General features: G+C 47.8%; 1 protein-coding gene across 1 annotated transcript in view; it reads right to left on the bottom strand.

Moving 5' to 3' along the window:
* The window catches only part of LARS2 (leucyl-tRNA synthetase 2, mitochondrial), a 171442-nt gene that overhangs the window by 141495 nt on the left and 9762 nt on the right, over positions 1-20185 (bottom strand). Inside the window, 3 exon segments of the mRNA XM_043587211.1 lie at positions 1343-1403; positions 3859-3950; positions 18223-18351. Coding sequence (XP_043443146.1) covers positions 1343-1403; positions 3859-3950; positions 18223-18351 — 282 coding nt within the window.

The raw sequence follows: 20185 nt of genomic DNA, 5'->3' as shown, positions 1-20185 counted from the left end.
AGTAGGTTAAAAAAAAGGCAAGACAAAAATATGCATCATGAATTCCACTTTGCAAAAGTAAATGACATAGATGTTTATAATTCTAGAATAAAAGATGCAGGAACCATACCAGGATGTTAAATCAGCCGCACTGACTCTATGTTCTTCTTTAGACTTTTCTGTATTTTCTTTTTTTCCTTTTTTTTCCTTTTCTGTATTTTCTAATCTTCTACGATAATCAGGAAAACAATCCACTACTATCCTGAACCCTTTACGGCTGATGTCCCTGTGCAGGACTAGAGGATTAACATCTCTGCCCTCAAGGAATCTAGAATCTCATCTCTGGAGAGCTCTGGGCAGGACTCATTAGAACTTGATTCGGCTCATCACCTTATCTAAAGCGACCAAAAATAAAAAATTAAATAAAAAATTTAAAAAGGACTGTTCAAATGTGTTTGACTTTTGCTTTTTTTCACTGTACTCACTGAATCTCAATTATTTAAGAAATTGTTGAAGGAGAAGGAAAAGATCGCATTCAGGTTTGTTCCAGGCACTTCTCATGAAGAGGAGGGTGTGAACTTGAACTTGACAGGCTCAGCAAATGCAAACCTCAGTCATTTTGTGGAGCAAATAGATGCTAAGAGGGACGGTGACATTGGAAGGGTCCCTAGTGAAGGGACGGTGACATTGGAAGGGGCAGGCAGGAATCTCTCTTACCTAATAGACCATCCGTGTCTAAGGGGTGGGCGTTTGGCCAAAGGGTTGAAGGCCTCAGTTCCCAGTGACCTGGGTGTTCCTAACTAAGAGCTGGTGTTCCTAACATCCAGGTGGTCTTCATGAACTCCTCCCACATCTAGAATTCTCCATCGGTTTCATATACAGTTTGAAAGTATTTTACACCAAAATGCTGTTTGTGACAGATTGTTATGGCTTCTTATGAGACTCAATTTCAAACTTGGAACAAAGGTAAATAAATGGTTAATCAACTTAACACCTAATCACCTCAAAAAACCCGAGTGGGTTGATAGTTCATCATGTTTACAAAGATTCCAATAGTCTTTTTCAATTATTGCAGAGAAGAGGAGAAATCCTTGAGTAAAGCTTTTGACACACATAAATTCCAGCCGGCTGTGGCCTTAAATAAGAAGTTAACTCTCTTAGTTTAATCCCACAGAAAATTACTTGTTTGCAGGCAGATTATCCTCTGGGAATACTATTTTTTACTTGTGGGGTGCTAATCTTCCCTCCCTCCCTTGCCCTCTCCCAACCCAAAGAGGAGGAACATGAAGTAAGTATGCATCGTCCCCTGTGCAACCACGACCTCCGTTAAAACAAAAACTTCCAGGAGAAAGGGTGGACTTACCCTATCCCAGCTGAAGCACAGGCCCAGCCGATCAAGCTGCTTCCTCATGTGTTTAATATTGCTGTGAAACAAAGGGAAGAGGGTTAGGTTTTCAGAAGGGGGAAAGCCACAAACTGCACTTTGGGAATGTGAAAGGAAGCAGCAGAAGTCTAGGTTATTCGAAAGGTTTCCAGGGGGCACCTGGGTGGCTCAGTCGGTCAAGCATCCGACTTCGACTCGGGTCACGATTTCACGGTCTGTGAGTTCGAGCCCCGCGTCGGCCTCTCTGCTCTCAGCACAGAGCTCGCTTTGGATCCTCTGTCCCTGTCTCTCTTTGCATCCCCCCCAAGTAAATAAACATTAAAAAAAAATCTTTAAATTAGTTTAAAATCGACTGAAGAGAAAACCCCCTAATGTACAAATTGTGGGAATCCGAAAGAAACCTGGTTTAGTGCTTATCAGTCAAAAGCTAAAATCAAAAACTGTCCAATAATTCGGATAGAAGGAAAGAAGTGAACTCATCAACTTTCATATAATAGGAAATAAGGTAATATGTCTTTCTTTTCTCTAGGTGATCTCTGCTTAGCCAGCAATAGCTTATTTTATTTTGTTCTAGACATTTTGCAGGAAAGTGCTTGCTACGGACAACGTTGGTGTCCCCCCGAAGTTCGTATGTTGAAACCTAACCTCCAAGGTGATGGTATTTAGAGATGAGGCCTTTGGCCGGTGATTGGGTCTTGTGGGCAGAGCCCCCCTGAGTGGGCTCAGTGCCTTACGAAAGAGACCCCAGAGAGCTTCTTTGCCCCTTCCGTCGTGTGGGGACACAGAGAGAAGATAGCCATCTATGAACCAGGAGGGGGGTCCTCACAGACACCAAATCTGCGGGCACCTTGGTCTTGGACTTCCCAGCCTCCACAACTACAAGAAATAAACGTCTGCTGTGTATAAGCCACCCAGACCATGGGATTTTTGTTAAAGCAGCCAACTGACTAAGAGAGCACTTAATCTTCACCCATTCAGATGAGGTAGGGGCTATGGCTATTGCTCTTTTACAGAGAGAGAAACTGAGGCACAAAGACGCTAAGTAATTTCCTCAAGATGATTGGCTAACAAGAAGGAAAGATAGGATTTGCACTGAGGTGGCCTGATTCAGCGCCCATCGTCTTTTCTTTGTTTCAAGTTTATTTATTGAGAGAGAGGAGAGGGAGAGGGAGAGGGAGAGAGAGAGAGAGAGAAAGGGAGAGAATATGCATGGGGGCGGGGCAGAGAGAGAGGGAGAGAGAATCCCAAGCAGGCCCTGTGCTGTCAGCACACAGCCCAACGTGGGGCTTAATCCCATGAACTGAGAGATCATGACCTGAGCCAAGATCAAGAGTCGGATGCTTAACCAGCTGAGCCATCCAGGCGCCCCCGCCTTCTTAACTGCTATTTTCTAGTGGAGGAGTTGGTAAACTTCTGTAAAGGGGCAGATGGGAAATGTGTTCAGCTTTGTGAGCCATATGGTCTGTCACAACTACTCAACTCTGCCCCTGTATCATGAAAGCAGCCACGGGCAATATGTAAGCAAATGGGTATGGCTGTGTTCCGATAAAGCTTTATTTATAAAAATCAGGCAGGGCCAAATGTGGCCCGTGGATCATAACTTAACGATCATTGGTCTCGTTTACGTCAACTTGGTGCCATATCTGATCCACTTTATTTGACTACCTTGTCTTCCTTCTTTCATCATTCCCGTTTAATCTGGAATTAACCATAACGGAAAAAGGGGGAGCTGGGGGTTAGGAGAAAAAAGAGGGAAAAAAAGGTGTAGTGGACGCTTCTACAATGTAGCGTTGGCAAGATAAAGTGAAGGGAGGTGAAAGACAGTGGACACAGGCCCTGGAACTGCCCTTGTACATCTCTAGAGGCATGGGGTATGGAAGGGCCGCCGATCTTTGTGAAAGAGGCTGATGGAGTGAGCCCAGAACATTCCACTGCGTTCTGGTACGAGGGATGGGCACTGCCGGTACGCACATATGTGGAAGCCGGAGGCACAGGTGGAATTGGGAGTGTGTCCCCCCCCCCCTCGGAGAAAGCCATACCCAAAATATATTGGCCATATATTTCTACATTGAATGCCTAAGTTCCTCTTGCTCTAGCACGGCGAAGGCAAAAATTAACAGAATTTTCAGAGAAAATTACAATGTGGGACTCAGATACAGCTCACACTATGGTCAAGAAGATGAGAAGCATTGTAGACATTGAACAAACGCAGCCCTCTCCTTCTTTTGCCTTCCAAATGCAAATCCTCAGGGGAAGAATAACTTTGCGAACAACAAAGCATCAGACGGAACACATCAATGAATACCCCAAACCTTCTTTGTCATTTCTCAGCAAAGAGTACAGCAGGCTAAAAGCCAAACGCCAATATACATGACGCTGTTTATCGCCTGGCAGACTGCAATGTTTTGTTTGCTTGGCTCTCTGTTTCTCATACCCAGATTAGTACACATGTTTAAGGTTTCTGTGTGTGTTTGAATACGCCTATAAATACATACCTTTGCGTCCAACTTTCTGGATGTAGATTCCGCTCGATTGCTGCATTTTCGGCAGGCAGTCCAAACGCATCCCATCCCATGGGATTGATGACCTAGCACCCGGAAGAGAAACATCGGTCATGGCAGATTGCTAAAACCTCTATCAAAAAATAAATAAATAAAAATAAATAAATAAAACCTCTATCAGCAGTGTCTTCTGGGCAAAAAATAGGCGTTCTCTCCTACTAACATATCCCTTTCTGGATGATTCCAAACGATGCTTTTGAAAGCCAGTTGGCTACTATGAGGTATGCAGAGGAGAGAAATTAGAAGGTACACACTGTGGTGCCAACAGCAATTTTCTCTGAGTGGACTATTTTTTGTGATTACTCTTTACTTCCTTCTTCTTCTGGCCTGTACTGTCTCTAATGAAACCAAGCTGCTTTCCTGAAATTAGAGTTTCTTGTGATTTCAAAAGTATGTACATATAAAAATGTACAGGCCTTTAAAATGCTCCCCTCATATTAGTATCTTCCACTTAAGGAGCTGTGCTGTCCGATATGGTAGCCACTAGCCACATGCCGTTGTATAAGTTTAAACTTAATTAAAATGAAAAATTCAGTTCCTCAGTCGCACTAGCCACCTCTCAAGGCTGCAGCAGCCACTTTGAATCACTTCCTGTGAGATGTTCCCATTCTCTGAAGAACAGGGAGGCCTAAAATCTTAGAGCTCAAAAAGGTTTCTGAGCTAGGTCCTCCACCCCCGCCCCCCTTTACTTTGACAGTTTAAGTAACTGTGGCCCAGCGAGAGTGAGCCGCCTCCCTAGATCACACCAGGAGTGATTAACTACCTTAGGCCAGGATGGGCCAGTAAAGCATCCATTTCGGCAAATGGACAACCCGTTACGTAGCTCAGCTCGCAGCTTCCACACCAAGTTCCGTCAGCCTGACTTACATGCTGTGAACAGGAACCATGGCTTGACACACGTACTGTGGTACCAAGGGACAGTCTCGCTTGTAATCATACAGACGACCTGAGCTTTTGTTGACACACATTTCCTCAGGACAGTGACCAATACTCGGAGGCATTTACTGCCACTACCTCATCACACGTGAGCATCAAAACAGGACATTTTCCACGAGAGAAACAGGTCTGGTTTTCTTTTGTTAAAAAAAAGTATCCCTCTGATATTTGGAGTAATTCATTTTCACCATAAATAACTGGGTACGCAGAGAAAAATATTCAGGAGAAAACAAAACTCACTTATAACTCTACCACACGGCCATACATAACCAGTTAAATTTGGCAAATTTATATCCAATTTTTAGAGATCGGGATCATATTATTTACGTATGGGTTTTTTGTTTGTTTGTTTGTTTTAGCTCTTATTTCTTTCCCACCATGCACCTGGAGCTTTCTTCCATCTTTCTGTCTGGCACGAGAACTCTCTGAAGTGCACATGAGTATCGCCCATGACCATCTCTGCCTCGGGTCCTTAGGCACCCATGACTTGAAGTGTCCCAAACTGGACTCGTCTCCCCTCCCAGCCGCCAGATCTGTTCTCCCCCTAGCCCCACTTAACAGGAAGCAGGAAGAAAACAGGCATGCCCCTTCCAGGGAGTAGAGCCACTTGTCCTAGAGTCCCCATTCTGCTGGGCACATTACTTTTTAAATGGGTTTGAGGAGTCTGCTGGAATCATCCCATCTAAAGACAAAGACCATGCACCTAACCCAAATCAGAGCCGCTCAAACCCCTCTGGCTAGTGAGTGGGAAATGCCTGGAGAGGCTCGCTCTTCAGGAGGCTGTGTGGCCGGCGGGGGACAGCCCCAAACCCAAGCCTGCCGTTCACTGGCAGTGGGACCCGAGGCACCTTACTTACTCCACTCGTGACTGAGCGGCCACCTCGCATCGTGGACGTGCCGTGCCGTGTCAGCGGCACACCCAGCACGGTGCCCAGTACGGGCACCCCATACGTGGCAGCGCTGGCCATCGGCCACCTGCCACCTGGTCTTCAGCACCCACAACACTGCCCACCACTGGCTCCCCCGTCAAGACCTCAGCTGGTCTCTTTGGCCACATTTATCTGGATGGCTGTGATAGCAGGCGGGGAGACGCCTTGACCTCACCCACGTCCTCAGCCCTGTGCCTTCCTGAGCGTGGGCCGCTTGTGACAACCGTCTGCAGCACGCTGGTGTCGGGCACTAGAAGTTCTTAACCGAACCGAACAGACCGTGAGGTTCAGAGGGCCAGTCATCTATTTGGCCTGCTTTTCCATAAAAGGAAAAGTCATTCCTGCAAAATCAATGGCTCGTATCAGGTGCTTCGCTTGAAAGTAGCCCAAGCGTTCCTGCCACGCGGGCCGAAGCCGGGGGAGTCGCCGGGTAGCCCACGAGGAGGCAGCCACCCGGGCCCTGCCTCTGACTGCTCCCAGCAGGGTCACATCGCCTCGTGGACCTGGCCACCCTGGGGGTGGTGGTGAGTCTGACCCACTCGGGTGTGCTTTCTGGAAGAGATTCAGGCTCGGGGAACACGTAGCCCTGCGGGCACCTCAGCTTCCTATCGCTCTGGGAGAGGCTGCTCTTGCGGCATCCCGCTGGGAAGCCCTGGACTTCCGGCCTGAGGTGACCCCACCGCCACCTTCGGTGCCTCCGTCCACACCCGTCCTGAGCTAAGTCTGAACCGGGTCCTTTCTTCCTCCTTAACGGGATGTTTCCCAAGGTACAACCGTAATACGAGCTCGTTTTGACAAATGAAACAATCGGGGCGCCCGGGGGGCTCAGTCGGTTAAGCGTCCGACTTCAGCTCGGGTCATGATCTCACGGTTTGTGAGTTCGAGCCCCGCGTCAGGCTCTGTGCTGACAGCTCGGAGCCTGGAGCCTGCTTTGGATTCTGTCTCCTCTCTCCTCCCCTCCCCACTTGTGCTCTCTCTGTGTCTCAAAAATAAATAAATGTAAAAAAAAAAAAAAAAAATTTTTTAACAAATGCAACGATACAACACGTGATACATCAAAAGCAAAGCTGACCCTCTCTCCCTGTGGCCCCGACCCCCATTCTCAACTCTTTGACTTACCTGAGACCACCACCAGCCTCTGAATCTTTCCACGTCATTCTCACTCAAGCATAGATATACAAATATGTGCACACATATATGGGAGCCAGATGGGTTATGTTTTTCGGAAATAGAACCTGATATACACTATTTTATGACCTGCGTTTTTTTTTTTTGTTTGTTTAACATATCATGTACAAAATACATAAGTATGTGTGTGTGTGCGTGTAAGCACGTGTGTATGGCTTTTGAAAACATCCTGACATTCCCCCAGGAGTATCTGTTCTTTGAAGTTTTAGGAACCCGGCCAGACACAACCCAATCTCGTTGATCTTCCAGACCCGAGGTCTCCCTTCCTCTTGCTAAATGTGGCAGGCCCAAAATGCCTCATCCTCCCCCACAGCGGCCTCCCCTTCTGGAAACTGCTCCTCCTCTAACTTCACACAGTCCTGCTGGGGGCTGCCAGTCGCAAAATCCGTCCCTCCGGTTACCCGTGTCTGAACCCTTCTCTGGGCTTGTCTGTGGTCTGTAGGGCGTGGGGGCAACAAAGACGGGGAGGGCAACAGCACACTCTTGACTCCTTTCTCCTTGGCCAGGAGGAACAAGGATACGAGCCCAGGGCTCCTGGTGAGCCCACCTTCCACCTGGAGGAGATGTCTGAGAAAGCACAGCTGGTGTGCACACTGAGACTGGGGACACAGGCAGCCTTCAAGGACCTGGTCCCCATCCCCATGGGCCTCTTCCTGCAACATTTCCCTTTGATTCTGTGAGGCACATCAGGATCTGTAAAAACACACCCACCCCCTCCCACCCCCCGTTTTTGGCTAAGCCGGTCTGACCCGGGTTGCAGTCCATGGTGGCCAAGAATCCTAAGTAAAACAAACACTCGCGAGGATATAGCTTTCTCTTTAGCACTGCTTAATCCATAGATGAAAAAGATTCCCTTGTAACAACTGTTAAGCATCACAGCCTTTCCTCTCTTCTCCTTTAATTTTTGAAAAGAAAGAAGAGAGAGAGACAGAGAGAGGGAGGGAGAGAGAGGAAGGAAGGAAGGAAGGAAGGAAGGAAGGAAGGAAGGAAGGAAGGAAAAGGAAGGAAGGGAGGAAGGGAGGGAGGGAGGGAGGGAGGGAGGAAGGAAAGAAGAAAGGAAGGAGGGAGGGAGGGAGGGAGGAAAGGAGGGAGGGAGGGAGGGAGGGAGGAAGGGGGGAGGGAGGGAGGGAGGAAGGAAGGAAAGAAGAAAGGAAGGAGGGAGGGAGGGAGGGAGGGAGGAAAGGAAGGAAGAAGTCCCATTTTGGGGCTTTATGCTGGATTACTAGAAAGTTCTGCAATGCTTCCACGGACGACACAGGAGTGCACCTTCCAGCTGTGCTTCAATTCTCCCGAGGCTGCTTCACTGGCAGAAAAATGGAACTGTTGTGTAACTGTTCCACGAGAAAGGGGAAAACTTAATTACCACTTGGTTTCTTTGTTGGAACTGCCAAAATGGCACTGGTTCAACGCTCCTGCCTATTAACATTCTGTTAGATGCTGTCCGTATTTTTAAATAAAGCCAATACAGAGGCAGTCACAAAAACCAGTCTGGATTTACGTAATATTTTTCTATTTTTGTTTTCAGATGAAATTAGCATGAAAAGAGTCTTAGCCCACATGTTACCCAAGCTGTCTATGAAAACACAGTTAGAAAATCTTAAAGCTTCTTAATATTTCATTCTTACCAAAGCCTGACAAAAAGCAAATGCCTGCCCTAGAATACAGCCCGCGGGAGGGCCTTTCCGCAGCTTGAAGTCAGAACGGTTGCTTCCGCCACGGGCCAATCACTGGAATAAAGGTTCCGTGAGCCAACTCTCTATGGAAGAGGAAAGGGTCCCATCGCTCCGGTACGTGGGTTTCCAGAGACCCAGGGGCCAAGTGCAGAGCTCACTCTTGTGCTAGAGAGGATTCACTACCGTCAAGAGGGAACCGAGGGGAGACCTCGAACAAGATCATGAAATAACAGAGCCTGTCCCCTCCTTCCAGGCAGCAGATTCTACGTGCTGGTCAAATTGTTACAGCCCATCTATGTAAAAGACACGTGTCAGGGGGCGCCTGGGTGGCTCAGTCGGTTGAGCGTCTGACTTCGCTCAGGTCACGATCTCACGGTCCGTGAGTTCGAGCCCCGCATCAGGCTCTGTGCTGACAGCTCAGAGCCTGGAGCCTGCTTCAGATTCTGTGTCTCCCTCTCTCTCTGGCCCTCCCCCCATTCATGCTCTGTCTCTCTCTGTCTCAAAAATAAATAAATGTTAAAAAAAAAAATTTTTTTTTTTTAAATTTAAAAAAAAAAGACACGTGTCAGGTGATTCCTATGCCAGCCTCGTTCACCTCTTGGTCTCTTGGACACCACATCAAATACCTCCATTCCAGGTATGGGATGCCCGCTTTCTCGCCTGTGGTTTCCTATGGCCGAGACTATCTACAACGTTCACCGGGAGAACTCTAAACTCTCCTTTTTGGTTCTGAAATTCCTATTCCTTTCTATCACCGTAACTTGGTTTATTTATTTTTAAAAAAATTTTTGTAAATATTTATTTTTGAGATAGAGTGCGAGCAGAAGGGGCAGAGAGAGAGAGAGAGAGGGGGAGAGAGAGAATTCCAATGAGAGCTGTCAGCACACAGCCCAATGCAGGGCTCCAACTCAAAACCGTGAGATCATGACCTAAGCCAAAATCAAGAGCCGGATGCTTCACCGACTGAGCAACCCAGGCGCCCCATAACTTGGTCTAATCCTCCCACAGTTCCAATAAGTAACTATACCTACCGCTCACCCATGCCAACTAGGCAATTTGGCCTAAAAAACAAAGCCAACATCTGGATTTATGTGTTAGGGTCACCTGGGCTCTCTCAGTTCCCTGGGAGTTAATTCTTCTTGGATAGGAGTGCTTTCTTTTCTTTTTTCTTAATTTTGTTTCTAATGTTTATTTATTTTTGAGACAGAGTGTGAGCCGGGGAGGGTCAGAGAGAGAGACAGAGAGACACAGAATCCGAAGCGGGCTCCAGGCTCTGAGCTGTCAGCACAGAACCCGGCACGGGGCTCAAACCCACAAGCCGAGAGATCATGACCTGAGCCGAAGTCGGATGTTTAACCGACTGAAGCCTCCCAGGCGCCCCTGGACGGAGTGCTTTCTGCAAAAAAAAAAAAAAAAAAAAGAATAGAGACAAAGCCCTAGCAGCTCTAACTTGGAAATCTAGAAAATAAACTTCCAGTGTGTGAAAAAAAAAACATCATTTCCTGCCGTTCTCCTAACAAACACTCTAAACTCTTCTCACTTTTAATTGACGCCAAGAGGCACAGCACAACATCCCCAAAACTTGGAAGGGCAGGACACCACCACCACCTCCAGACCAAAGGAACAAAGGCGGAAAGGGGAGGTGACAGCCGAAAGGCTGAGATCAGGTATAGAAACCGAAACAGGTGGGTCTGCCCAGATGGAACCAGATCGGTGAAGAAGACACTAGAAATTCTCCGGCTTCTCCTTTCCTCCTGCGTGCCAGTCTTGCCAGTTTCTTTTCGTCCCCAACAAGCTGGAGGCCAGCTGACACCAGGGCTTGGGGGACGTGGCCTGCAGGGGTCATCGTGCTACGAAAAGCAAAGCAGGGGCTGGAGCTGACAGCGAACTGGCCACGGGCCGCCCAGGAACTCCAGCAAGGCCACAAACCTACCATGACTTGGGGTATCAAAGGGGAATCAGGGACAGCTACTGAAGAGGAGGAAACACAGGGGTCAGAGACCTGGCAACTCAGACCAGAGCCGGCCAGAAGGCAGGGCCTGGGAGCCAGGGCTAGGCCAGCCTCTGGTGTGGACGGGGCCACATGCCCATGGCTCACCGTGACAGGGCCTTCCGCCTCCCTCTGAACGGAGCCGTGGGCGTCTCAGGGTTGGCAGGCCGGACGGATGGCAAGAGGACTAGCAGAAAGGCATACAGGGGAGGGCACAGTTACATGCGACAACATAAGGCTCTCAAGGGACTTAGCCTGGAACATGCCAGAGATCACGGCCCAGAAGGGCCTGGTCAGGAGCGGGTGGTCAAAGGGGCCCACAACCTCGTCTATGCTAGATTTCTTCTCTTTTTAATGTTTATTTATTTTTGAGAGAGAGAGACAGAGATAGAGACAGAGTGTGAGTCGGGGAGGGACAGAGAGAGAGAGGGAGACACAGAATCCAAAGCAGGCTCTGGGCTCTAAGCTGCCAGCACAGAGCCCAACATGGGACTCAAACCCACGAGCTGTGAGATCACGACCTGAGCTGAAGTCGGACACTCAACCGACTGAACCACCCAGGCGTCCCTGTATTTCTTCTTTTTCAAGGGGGTGGAAATATGGAATTGTATGTACAAGTTAAAAATACAGTTTTTAAGAAGGAAAAAAAAAAAAACAACAAGAACAGGCAAAGGAACGGTTCTTCCTCCGACACAGGAAGTAAGATCCAACCGAGGTAAGGAAACTTTTTAAGGTGGCACAGAAGGAAGCTGGGGCAGCTGGCCGCCTGCCTTCCGGACGGCAAGAGAATTAGCACAGTTGTTACTACAAAAGGGCCGGCCAATCCCCTCGGAAGGACCAGCTTTCTGGCCTTTTCATCATGAAACAAAACTTCATATTTGAAACCAACCGAGCTTCTAACTGAGAGCAACCATGGTTACCGCTGCTCAAAAAATTGCTATTTTCAGAGTGTCATAGTTTCCCTGGACTAGATTCAACACTTTATTTCCAAGAAATGAAGACACATACCATTTAATGTTGTTCAGCAGGTGTTAATAACCCCCCATTTTTACACACCTGTGGAGCAAAACCAAGTGAATGCTCCAGAGTAAAAAAAAATCCAAACGACGGTACCGGTACTGAGGCCCAGGGCAGACCTGCCCCGGGAAGGCGGATGAATCGGCCACTTTCTAATCAAGATACTGGACCAGCGATCATTCTTCCCTTCAAATTACCCGGGAGGGGACGAGCCCTGGAAATCCGCTCTCTACTTCTTTAGAGGCTACAGAGATTCGAAAATTTGAAAACTGAAGGCCACGCGATGCCCCTCGGGGCGCTTCGCGAACACCCGCGGCCCGGCCGGCAGACGGAAAACCAATGACACACGTGTCATTGTGCCCTTGCTCACAACTCCCCTCGCCTCCTCGCATTTGCGGGTCATCACACTAGGATCAGGCAGCTGTCAGGCCCAGAGCCTCCATTTCCCTCCTCCTCCTCCTCTACAGCAAACAGCAAAGAGGCCCAAGCAGGAAACCCGACGCGGGCAGCACCCGGAGGCCTCTGGCCTGAGACAGAGGAGTCCAAGCCCAGGCCTGTGGGGGAGACCGGGCATCCTGATGCCTTCATCACTCTGCCTCTGTCCCAGAGGGTGCCAGGAGACCAGCCGGGGTGGGAGCTGGGTCGTTTTCTTTCCCAATCCTCTGTGCATACAACGTACGAAAACACGACAAAATCGCCGTCTGTGCTAAGCTTTAAATGTGTCATCAGACATTATATGAGTTTAAGAAGAAGCCAATTGGCAGTGCAGTCTTTTCTGATTTTTGAAAGAGAAGAACTGATCTCTGGCTTCAAGAAGCCCCTGCTAAAACATCCAAACGTCAGGACTAACTTATTCTCGCTACCATTAATTGGGTTACACGAGGAAACTGCACGACTGTTTTTCTCACGATCGCCTCACGGGAACCCTGCCACAAATCTGTGAGGTGGGACGGGCGGGTGTCATCACCGCATTGACTAAAGCCCTCATTCCAGATCGATTCCTCACCTCCAAACCACCCGTCTCTCCATTTACAAAGTCCGCGTCTAACCTGGGTGTGTCCGTGCCTTGTTAGCTCTTTGTGGCGTTAGCTTTCCCCAAGAGAAAGGTGATGGCCATGGCTTTTAGGCCCGTCTCCATGAATGAGGGAGAGCATGGGGGGGTCACACCGACCCACCTGTCTCACCTCCTGTCTCACTTCTTCCCTCTATGCACGACTTACTTGCTACTATAAGAGGAAACCAAAGAAAAAGCTATTTTGAACTTTCCAAATCATCATTCTCACCCATTCTCACCCCCAAATTACAACTTGTGGTCTGGCCAGGCTCACAAAATCAAGGACAAACCACAGACTGGGAGAAGACATCTGCACTGCGTTTAACCAACAAAGAATCAATAATGCAGGCTGTATAAAGCATTCTGCAGAGGAACAGGAAAAAGACCAACAACCCAAGAGGAACTTGGCAAATAACGCGAGCAAGCCACTCGGAGAAGAAGAAAATTAAATACAACAAACATATGAAAATATCCCCGCCTCACTAGGACAGTACTCTGGAAAATGTAAATTAAAAACAAAATTAGATGCCGTTTCCCACATGACAAATTAGCACAGGCTAAAACGGCATTCATTGCTGGCCTCAACAGTTGGGAAAGTCATGTAGAAAGATGGAGTGAGGCGGGGCGCCTGGCGGACTCAGTCGGTTAGACTTCCAACTTCCGCGCAGGTCGTGGTTCATGAGTTCAAGCCCCGCGTCGAACTATTAAACAGTATTAAACAGTAAGAAAGTAAGAAAGAAAGAATACCAATAATACACAACGCTTTCAGAAAACAGGAAGAAGGGAACATCCAGTTTGTTTTACGAGCCAGCATAACCCCGATAGCAAAACCAGATGAAGACATTAGAGAAGAAAATTACAGAGGCGTCTGGGTGGTTCGGTTGGTTGACAGCCAGACGTCAGTTCAGGTCATGATCTCACGGTCCTTGGGTTTGAGCCGTCGGGCTCTGTGCTGATAGCTCAGAGCCTAGAGCCTGCTTCGGATTCTGTGTCCCCCCTACCTTTCTCTCTCTGCCCCTCCCCCGCTTGTGTGGTGCTCACACTCTCTCACTCTCTCTCTCTCTCTCAAAAATAAATAAACATTAAAAAATTTTTAAGAAGAAGAAAATTACAGAGCAGTACTCTCATGAACATAGGGAGATTAACCAATTGTATACAGCAATACATGCGTTAAAAAAATAATATTATGACCAAACGAACTCAGGAACACAAGGAACACAAGGCTGGTATAAGATTTAAAAAAAAATCAATCGACATATCACATTAACAGAATAAAAGAGAAAAACTATATTCCATCTCAATATACGCAGAAAAGGCATTTCACAAAAACCAACACCCAGTTACGATAAAAATTCTCAGCACACTAGGAGTAAAGGGGAACTTCCTCAACCTGATAACGAGTATGCAAAAGACGGAGTGGAGCAGGAAAATCTGTGGAATACACTGGGAGGGGGAGGCCAAAATGCAGGAGGAGAGTCTGGAATGTGGGGTCTTGCGCCGGGAGTAGAGTGTGTTACAGAAGGAGAAATGCTCTCTACTGCATTGCATGTGGCTGGGGTGGAGAAAGTTGAGGACAGAGGCATTTCTGTGGAGGTCACTGGTGGCCTTGTAGAGAGCAGAACTGCTGCCCGGGTCCCTCCGCCTTTTAGTTCCCACACTGTTCTTCGTGTACCTTAGAATTATTTCACATACTTCCACTCAAGAACAAAGCAAAATAATCAACATGTTAACAAGTTCCAGAAAAAGGCAGAGCTTACTGGGCTTTCCTTAGGCCCACTGACTGATGCTGAACCTAAGACTCTGATAGGTCTATTTAATACGATAGAAATCCCAGGGTTTAGAATAAAGCTGGCAGGGCACCTGGGTGGCTCAGTCAGTTAAGCATCTGACTTCGGCTCAGGTCATGATCTCACGGTTCATGGGTTCGAGCCCCGTGTCGGGCTCTGTGCTGACAGCTCGGAGCCCGGAGCCTGCTTCGGGTTCTGTGTCTCCCTCTCTCCCCGCCCCTCCCCTGCTCACGCTCTGTGTCTCTCTCTTTCTCAAAAATAAATAAACATTAAAAAAAAAGAATTAAAAAAAAAAGAATAAAGCTGGCACTCAATGACTATATAGTGAATAAATGAATGAATACATATGTCAGACCCTGTTGTTATTCCAGATTAGATATTCCTTCCCTCCCTAGAGTGAGGACCATTGAACTTGACCTGAATCCTCCCCTGCTCCATCTCTGGAACTAGTCCTGACACTGGGAATGGATTTTAAAACAACAGGAAGCTCAACAGGTTTTCATGTTGTTGACAATTACAGCGAGATTTGTTTCTCTTTTGCCATATCACTTAAAAACCGGCTGGACACGTTTTCACCAAGTTTGGAGTGCTAGACAGGATGATCTGACTTAAATATGGCTTATGAAAATTAACAAGGAGTTAATTTCAGCAGAACCTGGACGATGCCCCAAAAAGCTCATCATCTTAAACAGAACAACTGAAAGTCAGAAACAAAGCGAGCCCTAGATGCACCGTAAACCAAAAAGCAAAGGGTGGTTTTAGGGGCGACCTGGGTGGTTCTGTCAGCTAAGTGTCCACTTTGGGTCGGGTCTTGATCTCACAGTTCATGAGATCGAGCCCTGTGTCGGGCTCTCTGCTGTCGGTGCAGAGCCTGCTTGGGATCCTCTGTCCCCACTTTCTCTCTCTCTCTCTCAAAAGTAAAAATAAACATAAAAAGAAAAGACTTTAAGTTTAAAATAAAAAAGTGGTATTAGGCAGCCATCAAATCATAGGATGGGTAATACAAACTGCAAGCAATTTTTGCAGTTAAGCTGCTTCTGAAGATGTAACTGGGTGCAGTGTGCTCCAGGCCAAAGAGAGTAGGGTTCACTTATTACACGGCAGTGACTGACCTCCCAGAGTAAATCAAATCAATGTAAATAATAACCACATGGGATGCCTGGGTGGCTCAGTCAGTTAAGTGTCTGACTTTGGCTCAGGTCATGATCTCACATCTCAGCTGACAGCTCACAGCCTGGAGCCTCCTTCCAATTCTGTGTCTCCCTCTCTCTCTGCTCCTCCCCCGCTCACACTCTGTCTCACTCTCAAAAATAAGCAAAAACGAAATTTTCTTTTAATTTCTTTTAAAATTTTTTAATGTTTTTATTTATTTTTGAGACAGAGAGAGACAGAGCATGAGCAAGGGAGGGGCAGAGAGAGAGAGGGAGACACAGAATCCGAAGCAGGCTCCAGGATCCAGCTGTCAGCACAGAGCCCGACGCGGGGCTCGAACTCACGGACTGTGAGATCATGACCTGAACTGAAGTCGGATGCTTAACCGACCGAGCCACCCAGACGCCCCCCAAAAAAATTTTTTTAATAAAATAAAATAATAATCACAGCTAACGCTTATGAAGGGATTATTGTCATGTCACACGCACGTACCATCTCATCTAACCCACACAACAACCCCATGAGGCAAGGATTGCTGTTATCCCTACTTTAAAAATGAGTAGGATTCAGAGCCATGAAATGACTTGTGCAAGGTCACTCAGCAAGAAGGCGGCGGAATGCGGTTCAAATGCAGGTTGTCCAGCTCCTGGATCCAGCCTGACTTGGCCTCCAGTTACTATAGGGGTCTCTGTTTGGTCTCTTGGGTCTGAGGAGCTCTGGGCCTGGAGCTCTGCCTTGGGCTTCCTCTGGAACATCTCATCCCATCCAAGGGAATCAGAATCCCACCTACACCCGCTCAACCACCTGTACCCTACCATAAATGTACAATTTTGCCATAAAAGCTTACACCTTCGGCAATTTACATGCACTCGCTAATTGTTCAAAAAAAGTTGGCGTGTAAAAAACCCGTCAGATAAATCTAGTTAAAGAACCACAGCAAGAATCATTCAGCGAGAATGATACTTTAGGCAAACAGCCAGCTCACTCTGCACCGTCCCTTTCTAATAAACACAGCAGCGATGATGGAAAGCAACGTCTGGGGAAAATAACACCCGACAGAAACCAGGAAGACGAATAGTTTTGACTATTAAAGTGGAACGCTGATCTCTGCATCTGACACCATAAAGTTATGAACTCTTCAATTGACAAAGAGCCGTCATAACTTGACTTCCTTTTTAGGAATACCTCTTGCCAAAGTCAGTTCAGCATCAATTTTCAAACCAATTGTGACAACTGACGCGCGTACCTCTCTGAAATCGTGACAAAGAACTGGGAGGTGGCAGGTATGGGCCCCAGCAGGTTAATCACAGCAGCAGCCACTGGGAGTGCCAGTGAATGTTTAACAACTGCCTCTCTGGAGGAACAAGCCCAGGTTTGGAGCACTTGCTGACTCCCGGGGTATGAATACTCCCGCCGTGGCTGGATTTCAAGCTACTGAGGTGACCAGTAAACACAGAGTTGGGCAGAGATGGGCACAGTGGGCTCTCAGGAGATGTTGTGAACAGGGTCCAGCCAGCCGCTCGCGATCGCCAATATTTATGCGTTACGTACTATGTGCCAGGCATGCGCTAAGTGCTTCACAGCTATCCTCTTTGAATCCTTGTAACGGGCCAATGGGCAGGTACCGTTTTATTCTCATTTTACAGATGAGAGAAAACTAGGTCTTAGAGAGGCTGGGTAGCTAGTCAAAGGGCACACAGCTGGCAAGCGTTAAGAGCTGGCATTCGAATCCTGGCCATCTGGCTCAGTGGTCCATGTTGTCGACCCCTCTTTAACCCTGCCGCTCTGTAAGTGGTTAAAAGAAGGTATCGCGATCATCCCCACCTCGTTCCACAGATGACACGTTGCTAAAGAGTAAAGAGTAAGCTTTGGGGGTAACGGGCAATGGGGTAAAAGGGACTGACTCGCAGCAGCCAAGGAAGGGCCTTTCTCTTCCTCTTCCGGTAAGTTTAACCTTGTCCTTCAAAACCCATGCCAGACATTTCCTCTTTAATGGAGCCTTTCCCAACTGTCCCAGAGGCACGACTCCCCAGATAGCTTTTCCTTGCAAAAATTTTAAGTTTTCCCTTGTAAGATAACCATGCTCATTAAAGAATATCAAAGGGAACAGCAAATATCAAATAGAAAGCGGAAAATCTCTTGTGGCCCCACTTCCTCCCCACAGCATTTCATCCATATTTGTTCTAGGGGATTCAGCCCCCTACACGGTGACTATCTGTTATGTGTTTCACTCTCACGGGACGGTGAACTTCTGAGACGATGTCCCGTGTTACCAACATTTGCAGCTACATTTAGCCCCACCCCCACGCCCCTCCGTCCTCATCCCTGCACAACACCAGACACGTGGCTGCCCCCAACCCCCCCCACCGGCCCCATTAACCCAGATGCTTCATCATGTCTTCTGACGCAGAAAAGGAAACGCTAAGCTTCTGTGGTTATCTTCGAAGCTGTCGTAATCTTAACCAAAATCGGTTTTCTTCGTTTGCCTCGAACACACTGACAAGGTTCTTGCCGTCCTCAGTGGGGCGGATGGGGTGGGGGGGGCTGCCTTGCAGCAGGCATCTTTCCTTACCTGCATCCCTCTCATCTTCTGGAACCGTGCAATGGTGTCGCTGATGGTGTATACGCGCACGTGGCCCATGTGCAACTTTCCGGAAGGGTAAGGGAACATGGAAAGCACGTAAAACTTGGGCTTTGATTTCTGGGAAAGAATGACAAAGAATGACAGTGAGTATATCTTAAGCATTTACTGAGACCCTGCGTGCACACGGTATTTTGGCACTGTACTCAAGGTAAATAATTTAACATTTTTTAAAGTTTCCTTAAAAAAAAAAACAAAAACAAAAACAAAAACTGGGGCACCTGGGTGGCTCAGTCAGTTAAGCGTCCAACTTCAGCTCAGGTCATGATCTCACAGTTCGTGGGTTCGAGCCCCTGTTGGGCTCTGTGCTGACAGCTCAGAACCTGGAGCCTGCTTCGGGTTGTGTGTCTCCCTCTCTCTGTGCCCCTCCCCAGCTCGTGCACGTGCCCGCACTCTCTCTCTCTCTCCCTCTCTCTCTCTCTCTCTCTCAAAAATAAACATTAAAAAAAATTTTTTTTAATATTCCCATAAACTGACAAACATGTCAAAAAACAAAATCCAAAGCCCAAGTTTAATAATTCTTTTTTTTTTTTTAACGTTTATTTATTCTTGAGACAGAGAGAGACAGAGTATGAACGGGGGAGGGGCAGAGAGAGAGGGAGACACAGAATCGGAAACAGGCTCCAGGCTCTGAGCCATCAGCCCAGAGCCCGACGCGGGGCTCGAACTCACGGACCGCGAGATCGTGACCCGGGCTGAAGTCGGACGCTCAACCGACTGAGCCACCCAGGCACCCCCAAAGCCCAAGTTTAAGCTAAACAATGTCCAAAATAATGCCAAACAACCCCAAAGTGCTAATTACCCATATATATTTTCAATCCTTTTTTCCCTCTCTTTTAAAAGCTTCTCTTTTAAGACAGTTTCTATCTAGGTCTTAAAGAACTTATGTTTTTCTAAATGAAGCTCTAAGACACATTTCCATGTAATTCAAGGACACGGTAGTTGAATCACACAGATGTGACATCTCAAAAAAAAAAAAAAAAAAAAAAAATGGAGCCCTTCCTAAATTCCCTGTCGTTGCATTCAGACTCAGAGTTAGCAGTTAGAGCAGGACTCCTGAGGCACCAGTTTGGGTCCTGGGTTTCTCTGCTGTACTGTGAACTCATCTTTCAACAGACAAAGTTGAAGTGAGAAAGTGATGAGAAAACCACAGACAACAAGGCAAGGCAGTTTCTGTCTTCCCAGGGGCGAGCTACAGCCAGCCTCACGCCAGGGTGAGAGAACCTTCTAGCTGCTGAAGACACGGCTTCATCGCGAGAAACAGAAAGAGCCTACGTGCATCTGAACGGAGTGAACACCAGTCACTTAACCGGTTCCTAGTTAGGGGTCCGTGTTTCAAGGGCACGGGCTGGGTTTCAGTCATCTCCCTCTCCCTAAACCCCCTCCCCTCATTCTATCCCCTCCACCCCCCCCCCCCCCCCCCCCCCCCCCCCCCCCCCCCCCGCCTCCACTCCCAGCAGGAGCTTAATATCTGGCCTCCACAGAATACTTTAAAGGGCATTTTTAATCATGGAATGCTCAAGTGGCAACCACAATTGGTTTCCATCAATCTGCTTTCCAGAAATTGATTTCCAGAAAGCTGCACGCTGATCAGACTTGAACTGGAAACCGCAGATCCGTAACCCTCAGGAAAACCTCAGGAGACGGGCCCTGCGGTTTGGACCGTCTTTAAGAAGGAAAGTGACATGCGGTGCCTGGGTGGCTCAGGAGGTGAGGCGTCTGACTTCAGCTCAGATCATGATCTTGTAGTTCGTGAGTTCGAGCCCCGCGTTGGGCTCTGTGCTGGCAGCTCAGAGCCTGGAGCCTGCTTCCGATTCTGTGTCTCCCTCTCTCTCTCCTCCTCCCCTGCTTGCGCTCTGTCTCCCTCTCTCTCTCTCTCAAAAATAAATACATT

The sequence above is a fragment of the Prionailurus bengalensis genome, chromosome A2 (genome assembly GCF_016509475.1).
Source record: "Prionailurus bengalensis isolate Pbe53 chromosome A2, Fcat_Pben_1.1_paternal_pri, whole genome shotgun sequence".
Taxonomy (NCBI): Eukaryota; Metazoa; Chordata; class Mammalia; order Carnivora; family Felidae; genus Prionailurus; species Prionailurus bengalensis.
This window is presented reverse-complemented; position numbering and strand designations above follow the sequence as displayed.